Source organism: Hippocampus bargibanti, linkage group LG04 (genome assembly GCF_051943395.1).
Source record: "Hippocampus bargibanti isolate YZ-2025 linkage group LG04, ASM5194339v1, whole genome shotgun sequence".
Taxonomy (NCBI): Eukaryota; Metazoa; Chordata; class Actinopteri; order Syngnathiformes; family Syngnathidae; genus Hippocampus; species Hippocampus bargibanti.
In genome coordinates this window covers 28,311,978-28,337,177 of record NC_142737.1, presented here as the reverse complement: position 1 = coordinate 28,337,177, position 25,200 = coordinate 28,311,978, and the positions used below count along the sequence as shown (strand labels likewise).

The 25,200-nt window shown below is 41.0% G+C and overlaps 1 protein-coding gene across 3 annotated transcripts in view; it reads left to right on the top strand.

Annotated features, from left to right (window-relative positions):
• zfr (zinc finger RNA binding protein) overlaps positions 1 to 24,085 on the top strand; it is a 32,372-nt gene extending 8,287 nt beyond the window's left edge. Inside the window, exons 7-20 of one of the 3 annotated variants that reach the window (XM_088995010.1) lie at positions 771 to 977; positions 2,287 to 2,590; positions 3,815 to 3,996; positions 5,486 to 5,605; positions 8,046 to 8,191; positions 11,256 to 11,421; positions 13,725 to 13,942; positions 14,132 to 14,282; positions 14,961 to 15,102; positions 17,040 to 17,137; positions 17,831 to 17,926; positions 20,171 to 20,282; positions 21,829 to 21,926; positions 23,117 to 24,085. In XM_088995010.1, the coding sequence (XP_088851136.1) occupies positions 771 to 977; positions 2,287 to 2,590; positions 3,815 to 3,996; positions 5,486 to 5,605; positions 8,046 to 8,191; positions 11,256 to 11,421; positions 13,725 to 13,942; positions 14,132 to 14,282; positions 14,961 to 15,102; positions 17,040 to 17,137; positions 17,831 to 17,926; positions 20,171 to 20,282; positions 21,829 to 21,926; positions 23,117 to 23,299 (2,223 nt within the window). In that variant the 3' untranslated portion in view covers positions 23,300 to 24,085. Of the gene's footprint in view, positions 1 to 770; positions 978 to 2,286; positions 2,591 to 3,814; positions 3,997 to 5,485; positions 5,606 to 8,045; positions 8,192 to 11,255; positions 11,422 to 13,721; positions 13,943 to 14,131; positions 14,283 to 14,960; positions 15,103 to 17,039; positions 17,138 to 17,830; positions 17,927 to 20,170; positions 20,283 to 21,828; positions 21,927 to 23,116 lie in introns of those variants that run through there. The other 2 variants (XM_088995009.1, XR_016114768.1) reach the window with 2 other exon arrangements.
• The last annotated feature ends 1,115 nt before the right edge of the window (positions 24,086 to 25,200 follow it).

Genomic DNA, 25,200 nt, shown 5'->3' with positions numbered 1-25,200 from the left:
CTTTCCAATTCCATACGCGGAGTTTCTGCTCAGTAGCTTCCTTTCTGCTCTCTCACAGGATATTTTGATGGGAACGTAGCATGTGGCGTGTGACAGTGCCACTTTACATTTGACTATTTCATCAACGGTATTTTCTCATTGCAAATTTGACACAACGCAAAACCATTTCAAGGCGAATCTATCTGTCCATTTTCTGTCCATTTGTCCTGAAGTGTCTTTTTTTTCCATGGAAGGATTAGCTTTGAGCGAGTGGACCGATTTAACTTTTTCCACGGCAATAGGCAACAGAGGCCAATATTATCCAATCAAAATAGCTCCTGGAGCCAACTGCAGCCGTGAATAGTAAATGATCAGTGAAAAACTGACCAATGAATGGATTAGAGAATATTTTGTTTTATTAGCAATCTATACAGTATATGGCTCGCGAGCCATTGGTTCCTGACCCCTGCCGTGCAATCGGCTACATTTGCCATATTTTCTGACGTCACAGATCAAAATAGCAATTGAATACCGATTTGTTTGTCCATTTTCTGCACTATTTGAGGCAATTTTTTGTTTTGAATTTTATATCAAACATTTTGAATATGATTAATCAATTAAGTAACAAATCAAAAGATAAAATGTTTATTGGAGAAAAATCAGTTGTAATAAAAATGAAAATTTTCCAGCCAACCCCCAGCAAACCCCTAATTGGAACGCCTCTACAAAACTGTTTGCTCAATCAGCATGTGGTTAAAAATAGTCTTAAGTGAATACTTTTCGCATTTCAGACCTACAAAGAGCATCTGGAAGGCCAAAAACACAAGAAGAAGGAAGCAGCACTAAAGGTTTCACAGAACAGTAACAGCAGCAGCGGTAGTGGTGGTGGGTCATTGGCTCGAAGTTCTCAGAACCAACTCCGCTGCGAACTTTGTGACGTTTCCTGCACCGGTGCAGATGCTTATGCTGCCCATATTCGAGGAGCCAAACATCAGAAGGTACGGAAATCGTTATATCATTGCATTACATCCCTATGTCAATACTTATCATCAGGGATGTATTTGGGCCGCGGCCTTGTGCCATGTATGCATTTTGACAGCCACTGGCTCAACTTTGGAACTCCACTGCGCCAGCAACGGCGCAAGTCTATTACGATTAGCGCATATTTCTACATGATCTGAGCCACATATGACATACGTCTGTTAAAATAACCAAAGACACAAATTAATTTCAGCAGTAATTGACAGCTGTTCATTTTCCTTCAGCGGTTTTAACTTTCGTCGTCTGCCATCTTGCCATACCGATATAATCACCTTGCATTTGTTTTCGTGCATTCCAAAGTCGTGGTAGATTATATCTCAGGCTTTTCCGTAATGAAATATTCATTTATCCATGATGTATCATTATTATGGAGTGTTAGAACATGAATAAAACTCTATAAAAGACATTAAAAACAGGCAGCAAATAAACATTCTCGTTTTTTAAGAAACAAACGAATAGGTCTGCAGAGTTCAGTGACAATTTGTTGCAGCAAACTGCTGTTAATTATTCATATTTAGTGGATAATGGGAATGATTTCAGAGCTGTTGGCGCACATTGGAAGAAATATTGTGCTAGGTCTGTTCTCTTTGTCTCTTCCGTAATACCGTCGCACATGAAAATAGCACAGGATTGATTGTGAAGTAACTAAAGAAAATAGAAAATGTTTATTTTATGTATGAATAAATTCTTTGTCTTGAATTAAAGTTGTTGATATACTAGAAAAAAAATATATTTTAGTCAAACAATGGTTTTGCGTTTGCAATTTAGAAATATCATGCTCCAATGAATGTATTTTGATTTATTTTAATCCGTTTTGTATACTTTGGCAATATAGTTAAATCGGGCCCACAAATAGTATTAGAATTTTGCCCCCTTTTTTAATTGTACAGATGCATCCCTGTGTCATGCATTATAAGTGCCTTGCATGCTGGGTCAGAGAGGACAGTAATTTCATCTGTGCTGTATGTCATGCATATTCACATATTTGACAATAAAGCTGACTTTGACTTGACTTTGATTTTATGCAACACAGATGTTTGTTTTTGTGTGGATAGAACATGGGTGAGTTTTGTTTAGTGATAAAATGCTGTTTACCATATTATTGCTTTTTTTTTAAACTTTTTTTAAAACTAGAGAAGACTGTTGGTTTATTTTGTTTTTGGGGATTGAGATAATTACATTGATTGAAGCAGCCAACTAGTCCAAACTGGTTTGATGTTGTCTTGCTGAAATGAGTTTTTCTGAGCTTATTTTTATTTCTTAAAGGTTTTGAAGCTTCATACCAAACTTGGAAAGCCCATTCCCTCGACTGAACCCAGCATGGCGACTCAGACTTTGTCTTCAAGCACATCGGCCACAAGCAAAACCATCACTTCAACCTTGAACAGCTCCTCTGCCAGCAGTTCTGTTGGTGTGGCTGCCTCATTGTCCAGTACTCCCTACCTAAAACCTGTTAACCTGGTCAGCAGTAGCTCAAGTGGTGTCAAGAATCAATTAGCGAGCAGTTTGCCTGCTGCCAATTCTACCATACCGGGAAAGAAAGTCAACACACCTAAGATTAATTTTGTTGGTGAGTTAAAAACGAAAAAAGATAATGATGGCTGATGAAATTTTTCCATGCGAATGTAAACCCACTGCTTCCACCGCTCAACAAAATAGGGTCATACAAAAAAGGACCTGGACCTGTATACAGTACCTGAACAGGCACACAGCAATATATACTGTCCACTCTCCTTTTCGATGTCAGGACTACCGCACGCACACACAATGCCAAGGCTGTTGTACATGTATTTGTTAATTTTATGCAACAAAATCTAAGAATTTCAGTTCAAAAATTGACATGATGAACTACTACACTTTGAAGTGTTCAATATCATCAAATTTTGTAACTGTATTTTCCGCACCGGAGTTTAAGGCGCACCCCAAATGTAGGGTGTATTTTCAAACCTTATCAATTTATAAGGCACACCTTCAATGAATGAGAGAAGTTTTCCAGATATAATATATGATTATATATTTCTCAAAATATAAGGCGCACCACATTACAAGGTGATAAAGTAGAGCCTGGTATTACGGACTACTTCTACAGCAGGGGTGTCAAAGTAATTTTTTGCCGCGGGCCACATAATAGTTACGGTTTCCTCTAGGGGGGCCGTTATGAATTTGGGGAAGCCAGTAGAATATTTCATCCCCTTCAAATATTACATAGAGCACACAACAAATTAATGAATGACTAGTTTTCAAATGTGAAGTCACAACATAATGACTGTTTACGTGGGACAATTTCAAATTTTGGTTCGGACCTCAGCAAGCATCATGCCACTTAACATGCTTGATTTGCTTTCGCGGGCCGAATAAAATGATGTGGCGGGCCTGATTTGGCCCCCGGGCCTTGACTTTGACACCTGTGGTCTATAGGGAGAAATAGAGTCGTGGCTACTGATAGTAGTTTCGAGACCTGTTATAGCTCAGTACTGTATTACTTCATATACAAGGCGCACCTTTGTATGAGGCGCAGCATCTTATAAAGAAAATGAAGGCTTTTGGGAGCGCCTTCTACACCGGAAAATACGGTAATAAAAAAATGGGAAAGGGGGAATATCGAAAGATCAGTTTATTTTGAGTGTTACAAATGACGATGACCACTAATTTCGTCAAATAGTTTGTATAATCTAAAGCTCGTATAAGCAGGTACTTAAAACCACAGAGTCAGACTTGGTTACATAAGATTTGTAACTTCCAAGATTCGTGTGGTGTATGACTTTAAAATCTTATTTACATGTTTTCAATGCAGGTGGGAGTAAATTGCAAACCACGACGAAGCCTGAAGATTGCAAAGGGGAAACCCCCAAGATGGCAATGTCCTCCTCAAGCACTGTTGATGTCAAAACAGAGATTTCTGAATCTCTCTCTGCATCAACCCTGGCTGCACTGCAGAGTGATGTCCAACCTGTTGGCCATGACTATGTTGAAGAGGTTAGTTTTGTTGCAACTCTGCATGCCCAGTTAAGGCCACATTTAATCTGGAAAGATGTCCTAAAAATCTGGGGTTTTACAAATACTTAAAGGACAAACGACGTCTCCGGACAAGTTGTGTCCATAATTTGTAAAATCGCTTCAAATGACTTCCACTGAGCGTATTTTACAAAGATTCCACCGCATATAGCTATATTTTACGTTTTAAGACTGGCGCTGAATATTCCGGAAGTCTTGTTTTTGAGTCCTCACCCTACGTCACTGAAGGAACGCCCCTGACTGAGAAAGGACATATCTTGCATCACCTCAATGCATTTTGCGTTACTTTGTTTGGTCTGAAAACTTCGTGTTGATCCGTGTTGATGGCGAAATTAGAAGGAAAACACATAAATAACGCAATTTTCTGTGACACTTCACATTAGTCTTGATCCGTCAAAATGACCCAGAAGACCTTCTTTAATTGATTGCAAACATTTATACTTTCCTCTTCAGAACTATTTGAATCATATTCATAACTGGATGTGTAACAAGAAAGCATATTCTCCGAATCTGAAGCCATTGTTTTGATTCTCGAGCAAAGCAAGACGTGTTGGCATGACGTCACGAACTGGGGGCGGGACTTTCTGAAACTGCCCAATTCGCAGCTCAATTTTTTTTACAGATTTTGGACACTTTAAGTCATTTTTATTGGTGTTTTGCATTTGACTAAAAATATCAGCCTGCGTGTTTTGGGTATTTTAGATGCTATAAAACGTTTTTCTGATGTCAGTTAGGAAACAAAAAAGTGATGTCGGTTGTCTTTTAATTAAATATTTTTTTCTGTCCTATATTAAATTGTAGTTGGTCAATTTCAATTACCAAAATCATTTCCATTTGCTAAATTCTAGAATGATTCAACTCAACTGGATTTGTAGGTCACTTCACAACATCCACTGCTGATTACAATGTGGAGCAAAATTCATTCACAGCAAAGACAGTAGAAAGCACACAAAAGTGAATTTAAAAATAGTCTCATGCTGAGTCAAAAGCCAAAGAATACAAATTTAATTTAAGATGACTTTTAATGATGTGCTTGCCAAACCTGCAGTGGGAGGTTATTCCAAAGAGAGGCACGGGCAGCGACAAAGGCTTGATCCCTCTCTGAGTCTTTGCTTAGTTCTCTGTACCTCTATCAGTGTCTGGTTTGCAGACCTCACGCACCAAACAGGTGTGTAAGGTCACTTAAACTTTCCAAAGAAAAATAGGATCTTAAAAAAAAACCTAAAATATATAGGTATACCAGACTAGGAGTTATGTGCTCCCACTTAAGAGTTACGAGTCAGGAGACGAACAACAACATTCTGCACCAGCTGGAGGAGGATTGGCGGACTCCAAACTGAAGTACAAGAACAGTGTTTTCATTAAATGGCAGGAGGGAGAAAGGTGTGCCTTTTTATATTGTGTATGTAAACGTCTGGTCTCAACTTGAATATTTGAAACTGATTTGCAGGTCCGAAATGATGAAGGCAAAGTGATCCGCTTCCATTGCAAGCTCTGTGAATGTAGTTTCAATGATCCCAATGCGAAAGAAATGCACCTGAAAGGACGTAGACATCGCCTGCAATACAAGGTTTGTTTCTTCACCTTAAATTTTCATCCTTAAACCCTATAATTGTGGAAATAACATATTTATACTTAAGATCTAAGTGTGTGCTAGTTGAACTCATTACTTGGGTAAAAGAAATGTAGGTGAACGCCTTTCCTGTGTTTGGTTATATTTTGGGGACAACTTCTTTTCCTTTCGGCTTATCCCTTCAGGGGTCGCCAAAGCGAATCGATGTCCTTCATCTATCCCGGTTTTGTGCATCCTCTTCTCTCACACCAGCGACCTTCATGTCCTCTTTGACCACATCCATAAACCTCCTCTTCGGTCTTCCTCTCGGTGTCCTGCCTGGCAGTCAAAGGCTCAGCATCCTTCTCCCGATATAGTCTCTGTGTCTCCTCTGGACATGTCCAAACCATCTCAGTTGGCCTCCCTGACTTTCTCTCCAAAGCCTCTAATATGAGTTGTCCCTCTAATGTACTCTGATCCTATCCAACTTGGTCACTCCCAAAGAAAACCTCAACATCTTCAGGTCTGCTACCTCCAGCTCTGCTTCCTGTCTTTTCGTCAGTGTCACTGTCTCCAGTCCAAACATCATGGCTGGTCTCATCACTGTTTTATACACTTTTCCTTTCATCCTAGCTGAAACCCTTCTATCACAAATCACACCTGACATTTTTCTCCAGCCGCTCCAGCCTGTCTGGACACGCTCCGTTACCTCTTTTCCACACTCTCCATTACTCTGGACTGTTGACCCCAAGTACTTAAAATCCTCCACCTTCTTTATCTCTTCTCGCTGTAGCATCACTCTTGCACTTGGATCCCTCTCATTCACACATATATTCCGTCTTGCAGGGCATATCTCCACATCTTTAGTTTCTCCGCCACCTGTTCCCTGTTCTCACTACAGATCACAATGTCATCTGCAAACATCATGGTCCAAGGAGATTCTTGTCTAACACCATCGGTCAGCCTGTCCATCACCATAGCAAATAAGAAGGGTCTCAGAACGGACCCCTGGTGGAGTCCCACCTCCACCTTGAATTCCACAGTCACACCGACAGCACACCTCACACCTGTTTTACAGTCATGAAACATGTCTTGCACCGCTCTGACATACTTTTCTGTCACTCTAGACTTCCTCATGCAATACCACAGCTCTTCTATGGGCACCCTGTCGTACGCTTTCTCCAGATCTACAAAGACACAATGCAATTCCTTCTGACCTTCTCTGTACTTTTCTATCAGCATTCAACGATTCTCATATTTTTGGCTTGAGCTATTCCACATCATTTTTCAATACATCTGCTAGTATTACTGACGCCGGTTTTGCTTACTTCTTTCGAAAATGTTGTTTACTTCTTTTGAATTTAACAGCCTTGCTCGAATACACCTCCTTCACTCGCTTCCTTGTTGCTTATCAAAAGCCCCGTAACCAAGCAACTAAAATAGGAAAAAAGACAGGACAGACCATATGTACTCAAACAGTGTTAAAATGTCCTAACAAAATGGTAAACTGCTGTAAAAGGGTTTCCACAGATTATTAAACAGCATTACAAGTAATTACAGGGATTTTGTGAAAATTAAAATTTATTAAACCTGTTACCTAGAAACATTAAAAATTCAATGCAATTGATGGAAACATCTTGGGGAAGCGTGAGTGTGAGACGAGGCTGGAGGGCAGAAGCCTGTCTCTTACGTGAATAAGTTTACACCTTTTCCCTTAAAATACATCAACGGCCATCAAAACGACTGGGTCGATCCCCGTGGGTGACCTACTGTCAAGCGCTGCCGATGAGAAAGCAGGCACTCGCAGGCGGCCTCTCTGGCAGTAGATTTTTTTTTTCTTTCTCCAGTTTGGTTAGACCTTTTCTACAGTGCCTTGTTAGGGTCATCTCGCAACGTGGAAGAAAAGCAAAATACATCCGAAGGCAAGCATTGTTTGAAACCTTGTTGCATGAAGTCCATCTGACACTCAATGTGAAGCTAAAAAGCAACTTTTTATAAAGAATTTTATTTCACATTTGTCATTTGAATCTGAGGACCTTTCCCACTCATATTGTTTGCCCATTCATTCTTGACTTTGCTCAGAACACTCCCAGTTTATCAGCAATCTGGCATGCCATGCAATGGGAAATTGATGTGTGCAAAGGAACGCACAGTCATTAATTTGTCATCGCTATAGTTCCAAACATAGCGCTTACATGGCATTCACAATTTTAATGATGATTGTAGGGACATTGTTTTGGCAAATCTTGTAGTTGTTGTGAAAGCACTATATAAACAAAAATCTTGTTTCCCCTATCACAACATTGAAACGGACCATCGAAGGTACACTTTCAATGTCCCCAGGAATATTGATGAAGTTAACATTTCACATTCTGTTCTTTATGAAGTTACAAATTATATTTATGGTCCTTAATGATGCTAATATACCGCTTGTTGTTGTCTTTGTACAAACTTTCAGAAAAAAGTGAACCCAGAGCTACAGGTGGAGGTTAAGCCTAGCATAAGAGCAAGGAAAATTCAAGAAGAAAAGATGAGAAAGCAGATGCAAAAAGAGGAATACTGGCGAAGACGAGAGGAAGAGGAACATTGGAGAATGGAAATGCGGTATGCTTGCTATGATTTCTTCTCTTGAATAGCAAAAATACAGAGCGGACAGTTATACAGTGAGACCTCAACTTACAAACTTAATTGGTTCCCAGACAGAGTGTGTAAGGCGAAAAGTGTGTATCTCGAAAAAGAAATTCCCATAGGAAACCATTAACCCGTTCCCGGGTTTCCATAAAATATACTTTTCAACTAAATAAGCCTTAAAACTACACACAACCTACCTTATCCTATGTGTAATAAACGTGCTATTGTATTGTAATGAAAGAAATACACTGGACTGTATAATAAAGTCAATTTATTTACAATTATGATGGTCATTGATGGCTCTTAATTGACACCTGTTGCTTTCTGACTTGTAAGGTCTTACGAAACTGAGGCATCACATTATCATTCATCATGTTGATGATTCTTACAGCCTTTTCTGAATGGAACTGTTCAATAAAAGCCTGCACATCAACTGTTGAATGGCCTGCTTCTGCTTGTCCTCTTGAAGGCAAATCAAATTCTCTGTGTTGATGACCTCATTATGGTCAGCAACAAGCTCCTCGATGTCATCTGCATTCACTTCGAGTCCCGTAGGTGCTGGCAGAGATTTTATGACAACAAAAGGCGTGAGTCCGATGATTCCACGGACGCGGAATAAAACGCGACAAAAGAAGGCGGGCGGGGCGAATAAAATGGCACACTCGCATCTAACAATCACCTCGTGCAAAGCAAACACTTGGAGCACAAGCAAACATTTGGAGCACAAGACGTAGCAATGCACTTTCGTCGTAATCATGTCACTGGTGAGGTGACAGTGGCTCATTGAATTGAAATGAAATTGCAGAACAACAATGAAATGAAGTGTCGCGAACATAGGCCACGCCCGAGCTGTCAACTCGCATGTGACAATTTAGCGTGACTATTGACACGCTGTTCCGGTGTGTGTGAAAACACTAGCTCTGATTGGCTTACCATGACACATGACTCTACCGTTTAGCCAATCACAATCACTTCTATCGCAACTTGACAGAGGGGTGCGTTCAAGTGTAGCAACACAAAAACGTTGGTAAGTGTTTGTCACCGCTCATTCAGTTAGACAATGCTTTCCAAACAGCCTAGAGTCTTAAGAAATCGTGCGCTATTCTCGAACCTGAACGCACCCCAAGTCTTGGTTGACAAATAAACAGAGCAGAGTAGACGTGTACGGCTGGTACTTTCTTCAATTTATTCATAGTAACGCACCACATTTGAACTAAGGCTGAACACGAGCCTGTGGTGTTTATTTTCCGGTCCCATAATAGTAAAATTATCAGCAAAAAGCACCAAGTAGGCGATCGACGTGTGCATTCAATGAGAAGGGGTATGGAAAGTAGTGCCGCCGGCCGTGGTGGGTGTGTATTATGAAAATAGTACGTATTATAAGGCTTAATTTTCATAAATTTGACGTTCGTATGATGAAAAGTTCGTATTATAAGGCGTTCGTAAGTTGAGGTCTCACTGTAGTTGCATTACGTTCATCCTGTCTACTTGATATCTAATTTAAAACAGATTATTTTCTTACAGACAGTGTATTGTAGGTGTTCAAATACCTGACATGTTTCGGCGTATACTTCCGCCTTCGTCAGACACTCTGACATTGTTTGACTTAAAGGACAACCGACACCATTTTTTGGTTTCCTAACTGACATCAGAAAAGCATTTTATAGCATCTGAAATACAGAAAACACCCAGACTGATATTTTTAGTCAAATACAAAACACCAATAAAAGTGACTTATATTGTCCAAAATCTGCCGCAAATCAGCTCGAAACTGGAGATTTTCAGAAAGTCCCCCCCCCAGTTCATCACGTCACGCCAAGTCGTCTTGCCTTTCTCAAGAAACAAAACAATGGGCTCACGGAGTTCAGATTCGTAGATGATTTCTTGTTACTCATCCAGTTATGAATATGATTCAAATAGTTCTGAAGAGGAAAGCATCAATGTTTGCAATCGATTAAAGGAGTCCTCCCATATCAATTCGAGCCGTCAGTGACAGCAATGTAGCATCCCAGAAAATGCACAAGATGTCACCCAAGCTCCGTTGGAAAGGGGCCGATTTGATTGCTGGGAATTTGTGGCAGCGAATATCAAATAGTAGTCTTGGTGCAACACACAACGTTTCACCATCGCATTATTTGTTTTCCTTCTAATTTTGCCATCAACATGGATCAACACGAAGTTTTCAGACCAAACAAAGTACCGCAAAATGCATTGTGTTTTGCTTTCTCGGTCAGGGGCTTTCCAAATGTGACGTCACGTAGGGGATCGTCATCAACTCAAAAACAAGACTTCCTGAATATTCAGCGTGAGTCTTAAAACGTAAAGTATAGCTATATGCGGTGGAATCTTTGTAAAATACGCTCAGTAGAAGTCATTTGAAGTAATTATACAAATTATGGACACGACTTGTCCGGAGGCCTCGGTTGTCCTTTAAACATACATTCCATACAAAATATAGCACTGAAGCAACTTACGAACAAATTCACCTTACGATCGACCGCTCGGAACATATCTCATTCGTAAGGTGGGGAGCGTCTGTCTATTTCTTTTCCTTTCGGCTTTTCCCTTCAGGGGTCGCCGCAGCGAATCAGTGTCCTCCTAACCCGGTTTTGTGCATCCTCTTCTCTCACACCAGCTACCTTCATGTCCTCTTTGACAACATCCATAAACCTCCTCTTTGGTCTTCCTCTCGGTCTTCTTTCTGCCTGGCAGTTCAAGGCTCAACATCCTGTATACAGTAAAAATGACCAATGTCTGCCTGTTGAGGAGCCCCCAAACTATTTCAGTTCAAGGCCCAAATTAATAACAGGGTTGCTTTCCGGAAGGAAATCTTAAGGCAATACAGATGTATTAAATATCTCTCTCTTCAGACTGTGATTACGGCTAAGGTTCAGATGGCACTTCATTCAGTCGGTATGCCAGCAAAATGTACACTGACAATCCAAAACCCAAACACACTTCAGATCGGTTGTGTGTTGCTACTTTGGAAAGGCTGTGAAAAGACAAGGGTAGAAGTTCACCTGCAACTTATTTTCAGGCGATATGAAGAGGACATGTACTGGCGACGTATGGAGGAAGAACAACACCATTGGGATGAGCGCCGTTGTGGACCTGATGGGGTGTATGCACAGGGTCCACCTGGCCCTCCTGGTCTACTTGGAGTCCGACCTGGTCTCCCAGGTTTGCAGCCACAGGGTCCTCTGGTAAGGTCACGTGCATTTCCCTTTTCGATAAATAAACTCCCCGGCCGTCATTTACTGCAATGTCACGAGCTGAATCCCAAATGGCCTGCAGGTCGCCATTGGTCATGTAGCGCACTTGCCTTCCCTGGGTAACCAAAGAATAAATATCAAAAGAATTAAACTTTTATTTGCTTTAGTCATTTATTTATGTCCCGGCATGTCACTTTTTAAACTACTTCTCGTGCAGCGGTGCTAAAATAAATATAAGGTTGCAAAAACATGTATAAAAATAGATATTGAAATGGGTTGGCAATGAATTTGATTCACAATTTTTTTTTGCACGAGTCTTGCGTCCCGTTTGTACTGCTTCAGCACTGTACTTTACATGTCATGTTAACCCTTGTGACACGTGCGCATTTTGACAGCCACTGGCGCAACTTTGTAACTCCTAAGTCTTTTACGATTGGTTTATATTGCTCCATGTTCTGTGCCACATCTGATATACTTCTGTTGTGATAGCTAAAGAAATACATTTAGTTAAACAGCAATTGAAAACTTTGTTTTTTTCAGAGGTTTTAACTTTTGTTGTCTGCCGTCTTGTTTTACTGATATCTAGCCATAATCAACCTGCATTTGTTTCGATAATCGAATATTTATTTACCCATGGTGCACCGCAGTATTTACATCGAACATGGCGGTAGGTTGCAATATGGAGCGTGCGAACAGGAGTAAAACTCTAAAAGACATTAAAAACAGGCAGCATACAAACATCTCCTCGTTTTTTAACAATCAAATAAGTCTGTGGAGGGTAATGACTATTCGTTGCAGCAAACTGCCGTTAATAATTCGAATTTAGTGGATCGTGGGAATGATTCACTGATGATTGCGTAATTTTGCACCCTCGTGTGCCATTTGCTTTTTGGCGTAGTAAGTGGGTCGGATCACCCCCTGCCTTCTTACTCGCTGTGTTTTCTTTTATTTGTGAATAAACATCCTGCTTGGGTAGTATACGTCTCTGCCACCTGCTTTGGGATCACAAACATTCCACTACTTTCCGACGAGTCAGCTGCCGTCACTCTCACTCGGAACGTGACAGCTACGGATGACTCGGCTACAGGATGTTCTTTTCTCTTAAAATATCTATCCAATGACACTTGCTCTCACTCCCACAGCAACATCACTAGATTTCACAGCCTCCTTATTCTTTAATATCGTACTGATTGTAGATTTATGTTAAGCAGATTCCTTACTCACAGACAGTGTATTGTCGGTGTTCAAATACCTGACATGTTTCGGCGACTACTTCCGCCTTCGTCAGAGTGTCACGGATGTTGCTGTGACGCGCCATTTTCAGCTGGTGTTGCTATGAGGGCGTGACCTACCTGTCAGAACTGACAGGCAAGCGGACGAAGGCGGAAGTAGTCGCCGAAACATGTCAGGTATTTGAACACCGACAATACACTGTCTGTGAGTAAGGAATCTGCTTAACATTAGTTATCAAGTAGACAGGATGAATTTAGTACAATGATTGTAGATTTCTCCATGCTGTATTCCCTCTCCAGATCAGACACTCGCACACCTCCTTCATATTTTGCAATTCATAAATGCAATAGTTGTACGCACTACTTTTGTTTTGTCACTTTAAGCAGCACTTACTTTCTTTGGAGGCATGATTAGGGGCTAAAACTCTTCGTACACCTATATTAAACGCTAGAGCAAAATTCATTTGCAATGCGTTCACAGCACTGGGTCAGTTTTCTTTTGATCTGAGAGTGTGCAACCAGAATACAGTTGCACAGCTTAGAGGAAATTGGTGATTGAATGAAATATACCTTTTGTTGTTTTGCCTGGCCACACAAACTTTGCTTGTCTCAAAGCAAAAGGCAATTAGCTAGCAATGTCAAGCAATAGACTCCAGAGTCATACATAAATCTGTAAGTGATGGGCTGTACATGACAATGTATCGTGATGTACAGTTTCCACTGTTAAACAGTCTGGGTGGGGTCTCCGTTGTGATATTTCACGCTTCACCACGTGCCACAGATTTTTAATATGCGAGAGTTCCGGACTGCATGCTGGCCAGTGTAGTACCCACCTTGTTTTACCACAGAGTTTATGTGCATGCCTGATAATATTGTTGATTTGACATGCAGAATTGCATTTTTAAAATCTGATCGTTTTTACTCCACATGATCAGTGGAAAACTATATGATTGGTCTCGCTTGGAACTTGGAGCTTTGCGTTTCGCCATCAAACACATAATTGCTCTTGACTAAATTTTAAGAGATACATTTTATTGAACTCAAGATCTCTGTCCTCAGCAGCCCCTACGCCGACCCGACTCGTCAGATGACCGCTATGTCATGATCAAGCATGCTTCAATCTACCCCTCGGAGGAGGAACTGCAGTCTATCCAGAAGATTGTGTCAATCACAGAGCGTGCCCTCAAACTGGTTTCAGACATAATAACAGATGAAGACAAGGTCAAGGAAGAAGACAAAGAAAAGAAAGAACCACCAAAAGATAGGTGTGACATAGACAGGTATGCAAGCAAGTCAATTTTCAAATTGTATCCAAATTTACAGTGGGTTCAATGAACATTCCCAATTTACTTTGTAGGAAATATTTTTATCTGTAGGAAATATTTAGTACATTATTTGATTTGAATTCTGAGGAAAGTTGTCATTATTATTACTGTTTGATGTACAATCTTTGTTTCATATCAATATAGATCCCTGAAAGGTGTGATGAGGGTGGGAGTCTTGGCAAAAGGTTTGCTTCTTCGTGGCGACAAGAATGTCAACTTAGTCCTGCTCTGCTCAGAGAAGCCCACCAAGAGTCTCCTTACACGAATTGTGGAGCTGCTCCCTAAACAGCTAACAGTACTGTATTTTTAATTCCTGTTTCGTTTTATTAACAGACCACTGTAAGCCTTTCAGAGACAGTGGTTTCTACAGTGGGACAGCTTTTCGCGTTCTCAGGTTCCAGGGTGCAAAAAGGGTTATTAATTAATGTATAAGGCGCACCCAAAAGTCTTCATTTTCTTCAAAAGATGACCCTGTGCCTTATACACAGGTGCGCCTTATACGTGAAGTAATTAATATTCAGCCACAACAGATTTCGCGACTACTGTCAGTAGCCCCCGACTCCATTACCCCCCCCCCCCCCCCACCCTTTCTGTAGAAGTAGTGCGTGAAAATGCGCCATTCATTGGAGGTGCGCCTTATACACCGGAAAATACTGTAATTGGTGTCTGCTCCTCAACATCTTCAACCAAAATAATAAATTTGTTTTACCCGGAAAGTTTGAGCAACTAAAACATTTTTTGGGGCTGCTGCAACAATAATGCTGCTTTGTGACAAATTGAAGGTATTTAGTGCCCAAGTTACTTCAATCTGACTGTTTATGGGGGTACAATACATAATTGCATCATACAGTTGGTTTAAAAAATTGTTACCAAATGGGTAGCAAGTGCACGTACATGTGGTCAAAAATAACAGCCTAAAATAACATGCCTGCTTGCTGTTTTGATTCCTTTACATGTACTTGTATCTTTCCAGATAATAGCACCCGAAAAATATGATGTTCAAGGGTCTCTCGAAGAAGCAGCCATCATTCTTACATCCTGTACAGAGCCAAAGATGCAAGTGACCATCACTTTGACCTCACCTGTCATCAGAGAGGAAAATGACCGGGATGGAGGTCTGCCAAGCCATAACAACTTTTGTTATTCCTCCTGATATTCTTTGCTATTTCCAGAAGAAATCATTTCCAGTATGTTCATTTACACTGAGAGCTCTGTGCTGCTGGCATGCCACAAAAATATTTTGGGCCTTAAAGAAGCAACCTGGCAACTTGTACTTTCATGTCAGAACCATCTGGCTTCTCAAGTAAAAAATATATAGGCTATTTCTTTCAGGCTTTACTTCTACAAATATTTGTAAAACCGCAAATGGTTCAAATGATTTTTTTGAAGATATTCAAAGTATGCTGGGGGGCTAAATAGATTTTTCTTCCCCTTTGACTTGTACTCTATTGCAATTGCTGGAGAGAGATTACTTTTGGGATATAAAGCAAAAGAGGGTGCCAGCAGTATTACTCTTGAGTCTTTCTGCTCTTTAACTCTTCTCAGATGCTATCCTTTCAAGCAAAGCATGATCAGTGTTTGCATTGTGATAAATAGTTATACCCTGGAGAAATTTTGTTTCCTGTGTTGTCAGGGATTCTGGCTGTATTTTAATCATAATACATTTGAAATTTAAATGTAGGATTTTTTAAAAAATATAATTTGTTTTTGTACAGGACTCAGCAATAACAAACGTTTGTTTTTTTAATTGTAAGATATAGTCCATTGTGTCAAGCAAAGTGTCTTTATTTGTTTATTTGTTTTTTGTTTTGTTTTTTAACCAAGCATTGAAATCATCATTTGGCTCACGGCAGATCAGAATCCCCTCCACCGCAAATGAGAAGGAGAAACTCTATTTTCCACAGGAAACAAATTGTATTCTTGTGTTCTGGTGACCAGCTCACCATGCTGTCTCTTGATTCAAAGTGCTCCCCTGAGTAGATATGACATGTTTTGGATTCAAAATGTGTCTCAACACATGTAAGAGATACCTCCAGCAATGCCTGATTCACACAACGTCTTAGCACCTTAGCCATGAACTCTAATCCTGAGAAGTAGATGAAGAAATTATTTTCTTAGGGGAGTATTATTGAGGCTAAGGTATGAAGGCTTTGGTAGACTGGTTGGTTGGACCTGCGCACAGCCATTGACAGCCATTGTCTGTTGATGTCTTAATCCAGCCCAGTGATGCCTGCAGGTATGCATGCAGTGATATCCTAACCTCTTGATTGCTGGCATTGTTTTTCTCTCCTTCAGCACTCATCGCTGCTTCATTTTGGTCATTTTTCATAGTATTCATATGTTTAGCAAAATGACGTGATTTTTTTTTTTTGGGGGGGGGGGGGGGGGGGGGGGGGGGGGGGGGGGGGCTTGTTTTTGACCAAAGTAAAAAGAAAAAATTGCATTGATATTTCCCATCAGAGCTTTAAGTAGGGCCAACCAGTCCCGGAAGGATTTTTGACCAAGGTTTTCCCATACCCCTAAAATGTTGCCACACCTACCATTGCCATGCTACTTTTTATCAGGTCACTGTCTTGGCCTTTACTTTTGTCTTGACTGTACAACACCTTTTAATGGTCATCCAGATACGCCATCTTTCACTATGTTGAACTGAGGGTCTACTTGTTCTCTTGATCATTGAAGAAAAGTAAAACTTCACCAACTCTAATTACCTGATAAAATGGTAATGGCTGCAAATAGCGTCAGCCCAAAGTAGCGTGAACTCAGTTACTCGACTATGGTGGTTTCAAAATAAAGCAATCTACAATATTGAGTCCCTCCCAAAAATAAAAAATAAACTTTACATCCAGTCTCAGAGTGAAGTTACCCAGTCAATCAGATTGTTAATGGAGATGTTGTTCATAGGATTAATGTTGAAGAGGAAAAAAATGTCGGCTGCTTTGTAAAGAATCGTTGGTATGTGTGGCAATATATTTGTTATTTGCCAGCCTTGCTGACCTGGTCAAACACCCATTCCTCATCAACATTTTTGACACTTCAAATCCATTTTTAGATGTAACTACGGGTTTGGTGAAAGACCCAGCGGACGTCTTGGACAGGCAAAAAAGCCTTGACGCTCTGGCTGCTCTGCGCCACGCTAAGTGGTTCCAGGTTCGGAACATCATTTTACTTCATTATTGTAGCCTTATGAGATGCATTATTTGTTTAATTTGTTTTTATTCGTACACCTTTGATTCTTCTATTTGTGAGGAAAATATCCACTTAAAGAATTTGATTCGTGACCATTTTCTGTCCTAAATATAAATGCTGTCTAAAAATTGGCATCCCAGTTTCAATTGTAATTGCAAAGGATTCCATAAGGCTGCACTGTAATTTGCACCAAATTGTGCAGAGTTGATCTTTTATTCGATGTATGTACAAAATGGGGATTGAGAGACGTAGGAAGGCCTGATTAATTTCCTGTGATGCCACTTGCCGTGCTATATCACAGGTACATTATTCCAGACTTCCTGTGGTCCTTCAGTCTCCATTCTCTTTCAGATGAACTTTTGTATTTTGAGATACATGTCTGTGGGTTTCCTTGATCAACCTTTGGGTCAGGGTTTAGAAGATGACAAGGAAAGTCAGCCTTTCTTGTGCATCTTGCAAACTTTGAACACTTACTAACTGTTGAGGTCCAAGACTACTGGCAATGGCAGCTGATTGCAAGTTTTGATGGCTCATTAATGCCTTAAACCATACTCAAGCTTCCATTATGCACAGTAGTTGTTGGACCGCAAAGAATGAATTCTGCAACCCTGTCTTGATTTGCCATATGAATGTGTCACCTTATTATATCACAAGGCTAGAGCAAATGGATTGCAGTCGTGCGTGATTATCATTCGGATACTCCGAGACCTCTGTCAGCGAGCTCCAACCTGGTCTTCCTTCCCAGGATGGGTGAGTGTCTCCCCTTCTTCGCGTGCTGATTTCGATGACAAAACGATGTAAATCATAAAAATACTACACTGGTCTTGTCTATAGCTGTGACTAATTGGACATTTTTAAGTTTGTGGAAATTCTCTTTGGATGTACAGTAAAGTCTCGTTATATCGATATTCAAGGGAGTCCCAAAAAATATCGATATAACCGGGACTATCGATATATCCGATCCTGTTTGCATGTAATTTTCTCCGTGCGTGCATAGAAATAGTATCGATATAACCGGGACTATCGATATGTCCGATATCGATATAACGAGACTTTACTGTAATTATTTTCTCAATTTCTGCCCCACGCTTCAACCCACAATCCATTTTTTTATTTTCAAGTAGTAGTGAAACATATACATAAGAAACCACCAGATGCTATATTTCATACACATAGGAAATATACATGATGTGATTATATGCTCTTAGCTATTTAGCTATCTAGCTATGGCATTTTTTTTCTGTCTTTGTGGAGGAGGGGTCTGAGCTTGTTGATCAGAGCCTGATTGGTAAACGGGTAGATGCAAGTAGCTTGTGCATCCCACAGTCCATTGGTTCATGTCACCCCAAATTGAACAGCCAGCTTGGTACCAAAGATTTCCTTGCACCCACCTCACCGCCCCACAGCCATGCTGCCTTGGTCCGGCCTTTAGGGCCGGCCGGCCATAATATGAAAGTGGAGCTTGAAGGAAGTAGGCACTGTGGGAGGATGGGCCAGCCATGGTGGAACCTGGAGACATGAATTCACATTTGGTCATTATTATTATTTTTTTTTTAGATTTTGGATTGGATTGGATTGGATTGGATATGCCTTTATTAGTCTCACAGTGGAGAAATTTACATTTCACAGCAGCAAAGTGATGAAAGGAATGAAAGTAGAAAAACAAAATACATGAGCTGCTGGAAAGGCAGCCACTCTCTCGGCGCCGTCTTTAAGTCAAAAAAAAAAACAAAAAACAAATAACAAATAATATGACAGCATAGAGACACTATGACAAAACAAAGACACATAGAGACATTCATTCTTCAGGACTTGCTGTACCCTCTTTGTGATGACATGAAGCAGTTCTAGATGAAAGAGGAGGGATCAAAGCGTCTTTCCACCAGTGGATCAGGGACATCATGGTGGAATGTGCACGTCAACTACAAGCTAAATGTTGAAAGCAAACACGCAGCTGTAGCATCCATTGATGAAAAGAGATTGTCTCACATCTCCTGTTCCACATAAATCTGCTTCAATTCCAAGCCGCAACAGCTCCACATACGCATCGGCGCTTTGCGCTGACGCTCCTTTCTTCTTATCGCGGGTTCCTCAAGCCATGCATCCATCCAGCCGCAGACTGTCCAACAGCACTGACCTTTCGCTAAACAAAGCGGGGCTGTGAAGATGCTGCCCATTACAGGCGCAAAAAAAGCACAATGGCCCCAGTGATGTCCAGCGATGACAGTGGAATGGCACCGACATTCCTCCCATTCAAAAACAGTACTGGCATATTCATGCTGCCGAAAAGGCGCAACCGCTCAGCACAGTCTCCTCCTTGATGAATGTCGTGGTCAAAAATGCTGAAAAACAATCTGTATCCGTTCCACACGATGCACAACAACACAAAGTGACAAAAGAAAACACAAAACAAGACAAAAACAACCAAAAAAAGCAAGGCTCATAAGAGCACTTGCTGAGGCTGCCTACTCGGGCGCCATCTTGGACTTCTTTTTCACATGTATTTTTATAGACACATAGCTGCCCCTTGGAATTTCCCCAATGTGTGGTGCAATTAAAGGCGTTCTTATCTTGTCTTCTGAATAATGTGAGAAGTTGTTCTGTAGCTTGGGTATTTTCTCAGTCACCTTCTTGGACTTGATTTGGGATTGCTGCACATAAAATAAAATGCAAAAATGATTTTGCCAGTTCGCGCCATCTGAGATGGAGGAGAGAGGCGGAATTTAGTTGCCATGTTTTCAAACATCACTTTGTACTTCACACATCATATATGATGGCCACATATTAACAATTGCTGTTAAATCAATAATTTCTATAATTGAATCAAGTTTATAAGGCCTCAGTCTGATCCCACCGTAGTATAGCAGTTATCAGTTCGAAAATACAATTATTATCATTATTATTTTCTTTCTTCCTAGTTCCCTCTTTGGACCTTGTCTGTTATTAAATTAAATGTTGGGTATCTAAAACTGTAAGCTCTTCTCCCCCTTTTAGGCCATGGAGCTGCTCGTGGAAAAGGCCATCAGTAGCGCCTCTGTACCGCTTAGCCCTGGCGATGCATTGAGGCGCGTCTTTGAATGTGTTTCATCTGGGATTTTACTTTCTGGTAAGATTACAAGATTTTATTTCTTTTAATTTCCTCGTCTCACCCCTCGGGGGCTGTCCGTCCCTTATTTAGCTCGGGTCCTTTACCAGAAGCCAGAAAGCTTGAGGGTTTATTCTTGTTCTCAATGTGTGATGTTGATCCTTTAGAGCAGTGGTCGGGAACCTACGGCTCGCGAGCCATATATTGCTCTTTTGATGATTGCATCTTGCTCGCCGATAATACTAAATACTTATTCTCGCCTTTTCGCTGTTCATTTTTTGTTTGGGCGGCAGTTGGTGGAAAGCGCAATTTTGATTTGATGATTCTGGCCGTCGTTGAAACAGGTAAACACCCCTTTTAAATAAGCCCGACGATTAAAAAAAAAAAGAAGATGAATAATATCGGACACGTCAGGTTGAATAAACCATAGGATTCGCCTTTGTTGATAGAAAACGTTCTGATTGCAATGAAACAATACCATTGATGAAACAGGCGAATGTCACGAGCACTTTGACAAGGCCCATGCTAACGTTAGCATCAATTTACTTCTGCGAGAGACAGCAGAAAGCAAGTGTGCAAGCTAATGAGCTGTGTGCAGGCTAGCTAGCGGTACCTTCGCCTATTGACCTGGCAAGTTGACTTTCATTCCTAGCGTTTGGCTGGATTTTTACCAATCATGAGGAACGGAAAACCATTCATGTTAATGGTGAGTAGTATCACAGTTTAAATAAGTTTAAATAATACATCAGGCAGCGCACCGACGTGATTTTTGTTTTTTGGGGTGAGATAAAGCACCTATAAGGATCTTAAAGATCCATCTTAAAGATCAGAGTATTGTCATCAAATGGTGAGTATAGTTTTGTGTTTGGGAGCCTTTTACTGAGCGAGTTGCTTGTTCTGTAGCCACAAAGGGACACAAGTCTTCCTGTGCCGTTCCCAAGCCCGGATAAATACAGAGGGTTGTGTCAGGAAGGGCATCCCACGTAAAAGCTTGGCCAAAACAAACATGCGGATCGAACCTCTGAGGATGGAGGACACTGATTTGCTGTGGCGACCGCTTGAAGGGAAAAGCCGAAAGGAAAACAACAACAACATTCTGACATTTTGTTGAAAAGTGGCCGCGCGTGCGCGTTTGCGTGCGTGCGGCTCTCACTGAAAAACATTTCTAAATATTTTACTTTTATGGCTCTCTTAGTCAAAAAGGTTCCCGGCCCCTGCTTTAGAGAGTGAGGCCCCTTCAGTGTGGACATCCTTGCCCCTCTAAGTCACAATCCGACTACATTTCTCAAGCATGAATGACATATCTATGTCACTGCTGTAGATCCTGGTTGTGTGGATCAGGGAGTCTATGTCCCTTTATGTCATTCATGTGAGGAGGTGACTGATCGTAACTCCATTTCTGAGGTGGTATCCGTAGCCTGTCTCGTTCCATCATTGTTTAACTTGTAGGGAAAAATATCTTCAAATAAATGGGTTCCCTCGAGGTCCAGCTTTTAACTTTCATCCAAAATTTTAGTATGTTACATTGATAAAGAGGCATGATTCTCTGATGTATTTATTTCAACAGGTGGGCCTGGACTGATGGATCCCTGTGAAAAGAGTGCTGTTGACACCCTGACAGCAATTGGAGAGCAGGAGAGAGAGGACATAACCCTGAGTGCCCAAGTACAAACTCTTAATTCTTCTTCTGTATATTTTTGACGTTGCAAAATGGCATGTGTAAAATGCTTGCATTTAGGGCTAAACTATGAATCGACTTCAAACCAAGAATGTAGTCCATTCTTGACTTTGTACATTCACACACACACCCACGCAATGACAAGATGTTTTAATTTTATTGAGTTTTCCCCAGAATATTCTCATTTTAAATTTGATGGGGCAAGGTGTACCACTTTGAACACCTTATTGAGCAAATAATCATCTACGGTCCGTAAAATCAAGATTCACGGAATCTGACAAAATATTTGCCGGCAAACAGCAAGGTTACAAATGAATCAAAACGCAATCCCGGAAGATGACATAAATTTACGGTACGCAGGGAAAATACCTCGGAGCGGATACACTCGCGCATCGAAGGAAGAGTCCAGGTACGGTGGCGAGTTGAGTCAATCATCCGGCGGGGTGATCGCGAACCGTATAAATGCCCCGTGTCCGTGATCAGAGAATTGACAGCAGGTGGAGAATGGCCGGAAGAGGCAGCCCCCACCCCCCGCGCTGTCAACTCGCAAGTGACAGGAGCAAAGAGATTGTTTCGGTGTTTGAACAAATCGCTTTTCGAATAGGGTCCTGGAACGAATTATGGTCGAGAACCGAGGTATCACTGTATTTGAATCATATTCATAACTGGCTGAGTAACAAGAAAGCATATTCTCCAAATCTGAACTCTCTGAAGCCATTGTTTTGATTCTGGAGCAAGGCAGTGTGTGACCAATAGTGACGTCGCAAACAGGGTGGCGGGACTTTTTGAATCTGCCCACTTCCAAGCTCATTTTGTGGCAGTTTTGGGACACTAAGGCATTTTTATCGGTGTTTTGCATTGGACTAAAAATACCAGCCTGCGTGTTTTGGGTATTTTAGATGCTATAAAAAGTTTTTCTGATGTCAGTTAGGAAACAAAAAATGCTGTTGGTTGTCCTCTAATGCTTATAATGCTTATCGTAATTCATGCATGGACACCGATGGCCAGTTCACTAATGCGGATTGCGTGCAGTCATTTTTGTTGAAGCGCAACTGTTGAAACTTCTGTCAGAATAACAAACAGGAGGGATGACATGTTAAACCATACTCAAATGTTAATTTAATTCCATGATGATTTCAACTGAAGTCCCAAATGGGTGCATGTGTCTTCTCTACAGTTTGCACTGAGGCTGTTGGCATTCCGTCACATTCATAAAGTTTTGGACATGGACCCCCTCCCACAGACGAACCCTCGTTTCGCTGTCAACAGCAGCCGCAAGCGTCGCCACGAGAACAGCGACGGGGCAGATAGCTTTGAGGGCGAAGGCAAAAAGGATAAAAAGGATTACGATACTTTGTAAGTGTCAGTTGAAACCGCTTTGAAGACAAAAGCTGTATTCACCTGTTTCAATTAAGTCCACCATCACCTCGGCGTCGTCGCTTCCCTCCAAACGTTTTCTTGTAGTTTTTTTGGTGATTAAGCGTTAGATGCGGCAGTGTATTTGCAGCCTCACTTGTAATAGAGAAACAAAAAAGTGTTTGTGTATTGGTTTTAGTTGTAGCTTCCGGCTTGCGTTCAATCTGTACGAGTTTTTTTTAACCATAAAACGCTAAATTATTACATTTTGTGATATTGTCAAGTGTCGGTGACATTGGCTTCCTTCACTATCCGTTGTTACTTTCCTCTCGCTTTTGGTGTGGTGAAAATATTTGGTTGACTCGATTGTGGAGTAGGAGGCAAGCAGTCGTCAATGCCTTCAATCAGCATTATGGTTTTGTTCCAAGATGTGATTTTTATTTTTTTGCTTACTGTGTCGCATTAATCTGGCCACTTAACGCATCTAAAATGCGGGAATGCGGGAATTGCTTGTATAATCTTAAATTGATGGAAAAAGGCTTTTAAATGTGGAAAGCATGGTTCTAATCTTAGTGCATCCTACATTGGAATTTGATTTTGTGTTTACCTTGAGGAAGTTGATCTTGCCGCCCTTTCGTCTTGGCTCGGTGCTACGCTCAATACTGGAAGTAACACAACCGCTGCTGAGGAAGGGAAAGATGCTCACATCTGTTTGACATGTTATGAACACTTGATGACATGCTCCCTGCCGTGTAATTCCCGTAGCACAATAAACTCATTTCCAGATCAATGTGTGCTTATTTTTAGAGGGACGGGGATGCTCGGTCAATTATTTTGTCGAACCAGTTTATGTGGAATTCACAACCAAATGATTCTGGATGAAGATAAAAAGTGAATGAAGGACGGTGGTTTATTTTAACTCCAGAAACGTCATCGTCTTGCGTCTCCCCCCTGCCAGGTTACTTTTACCTACAGGGCTGTGAAAACGTATTTACCCCATTCCTGATGTCTCTGTGTATTTATCACACACAAAGTTTGGAGTTTAATAGCACACTGAGACGACCCAAGGAAATACAAAATGCAGTTTGACATGCAGCATCAAATTTGGATCTGACCTCTCGGTGAATAGCTGCCCTGTGCCCTGCAACACTTGTCTGGTGTTGTGATGCCAATTGTTTGATTTTGAATATATTGCAAGAAGGTATACGTGCAGTCATATAAGCATACATATTTGAAACGGACTATTCTTTTAATGCATCTCAAGAATAGACATACCAGTAACCATTCTCTCGAAAATGGATTCTCCCTTCCGGAGCGGGGGGCAGGGGGTCCAACTGCAACTATTCTGAAGTTAAATGTCACTTTTTTTTTCAGATCACTTTTCAATAACTTTATTATTTAATTTCTCTTAAAGGACAACCGACGTCTCCGGACAAGTTGTGTCCATAATTTGTAAAAAAATGACTTCTACTGAGCGTATTTTACAAAGATTCCACCGCATATAGCTATATTTTACGTTTTAAGACTCGCGCTGAATACTCTGGAAGTCTTGTTTTTGAGTTGGTGACGAGTCAGTACGTGACGTCACTGAAGGAACGCCCCTGACCGAAAAAAGGACACATTATAGCGGTCCTTCCGTCACGTCAATGTATTTTGCTGTACTTGTTTGGTCTGAAAACCTCGTGTTGCACCAAAAAGCCGCCAGAAGAGGGCGACCAAGCTCCATGTAAGGAATTTATCATCCTGTGGAAACGGAGGTGGCCACAGGAGGTCGCCATTTTGTGCCTCTTTTCTGGTGATCGTTTCTCCCCATTGTTGCCTCAAAATGGCATGGAATAAATTCTTTAATCGATTGCAAACATTTATGCTTTCCTCTTCAGAACTATTTGAATCATATTCATAACT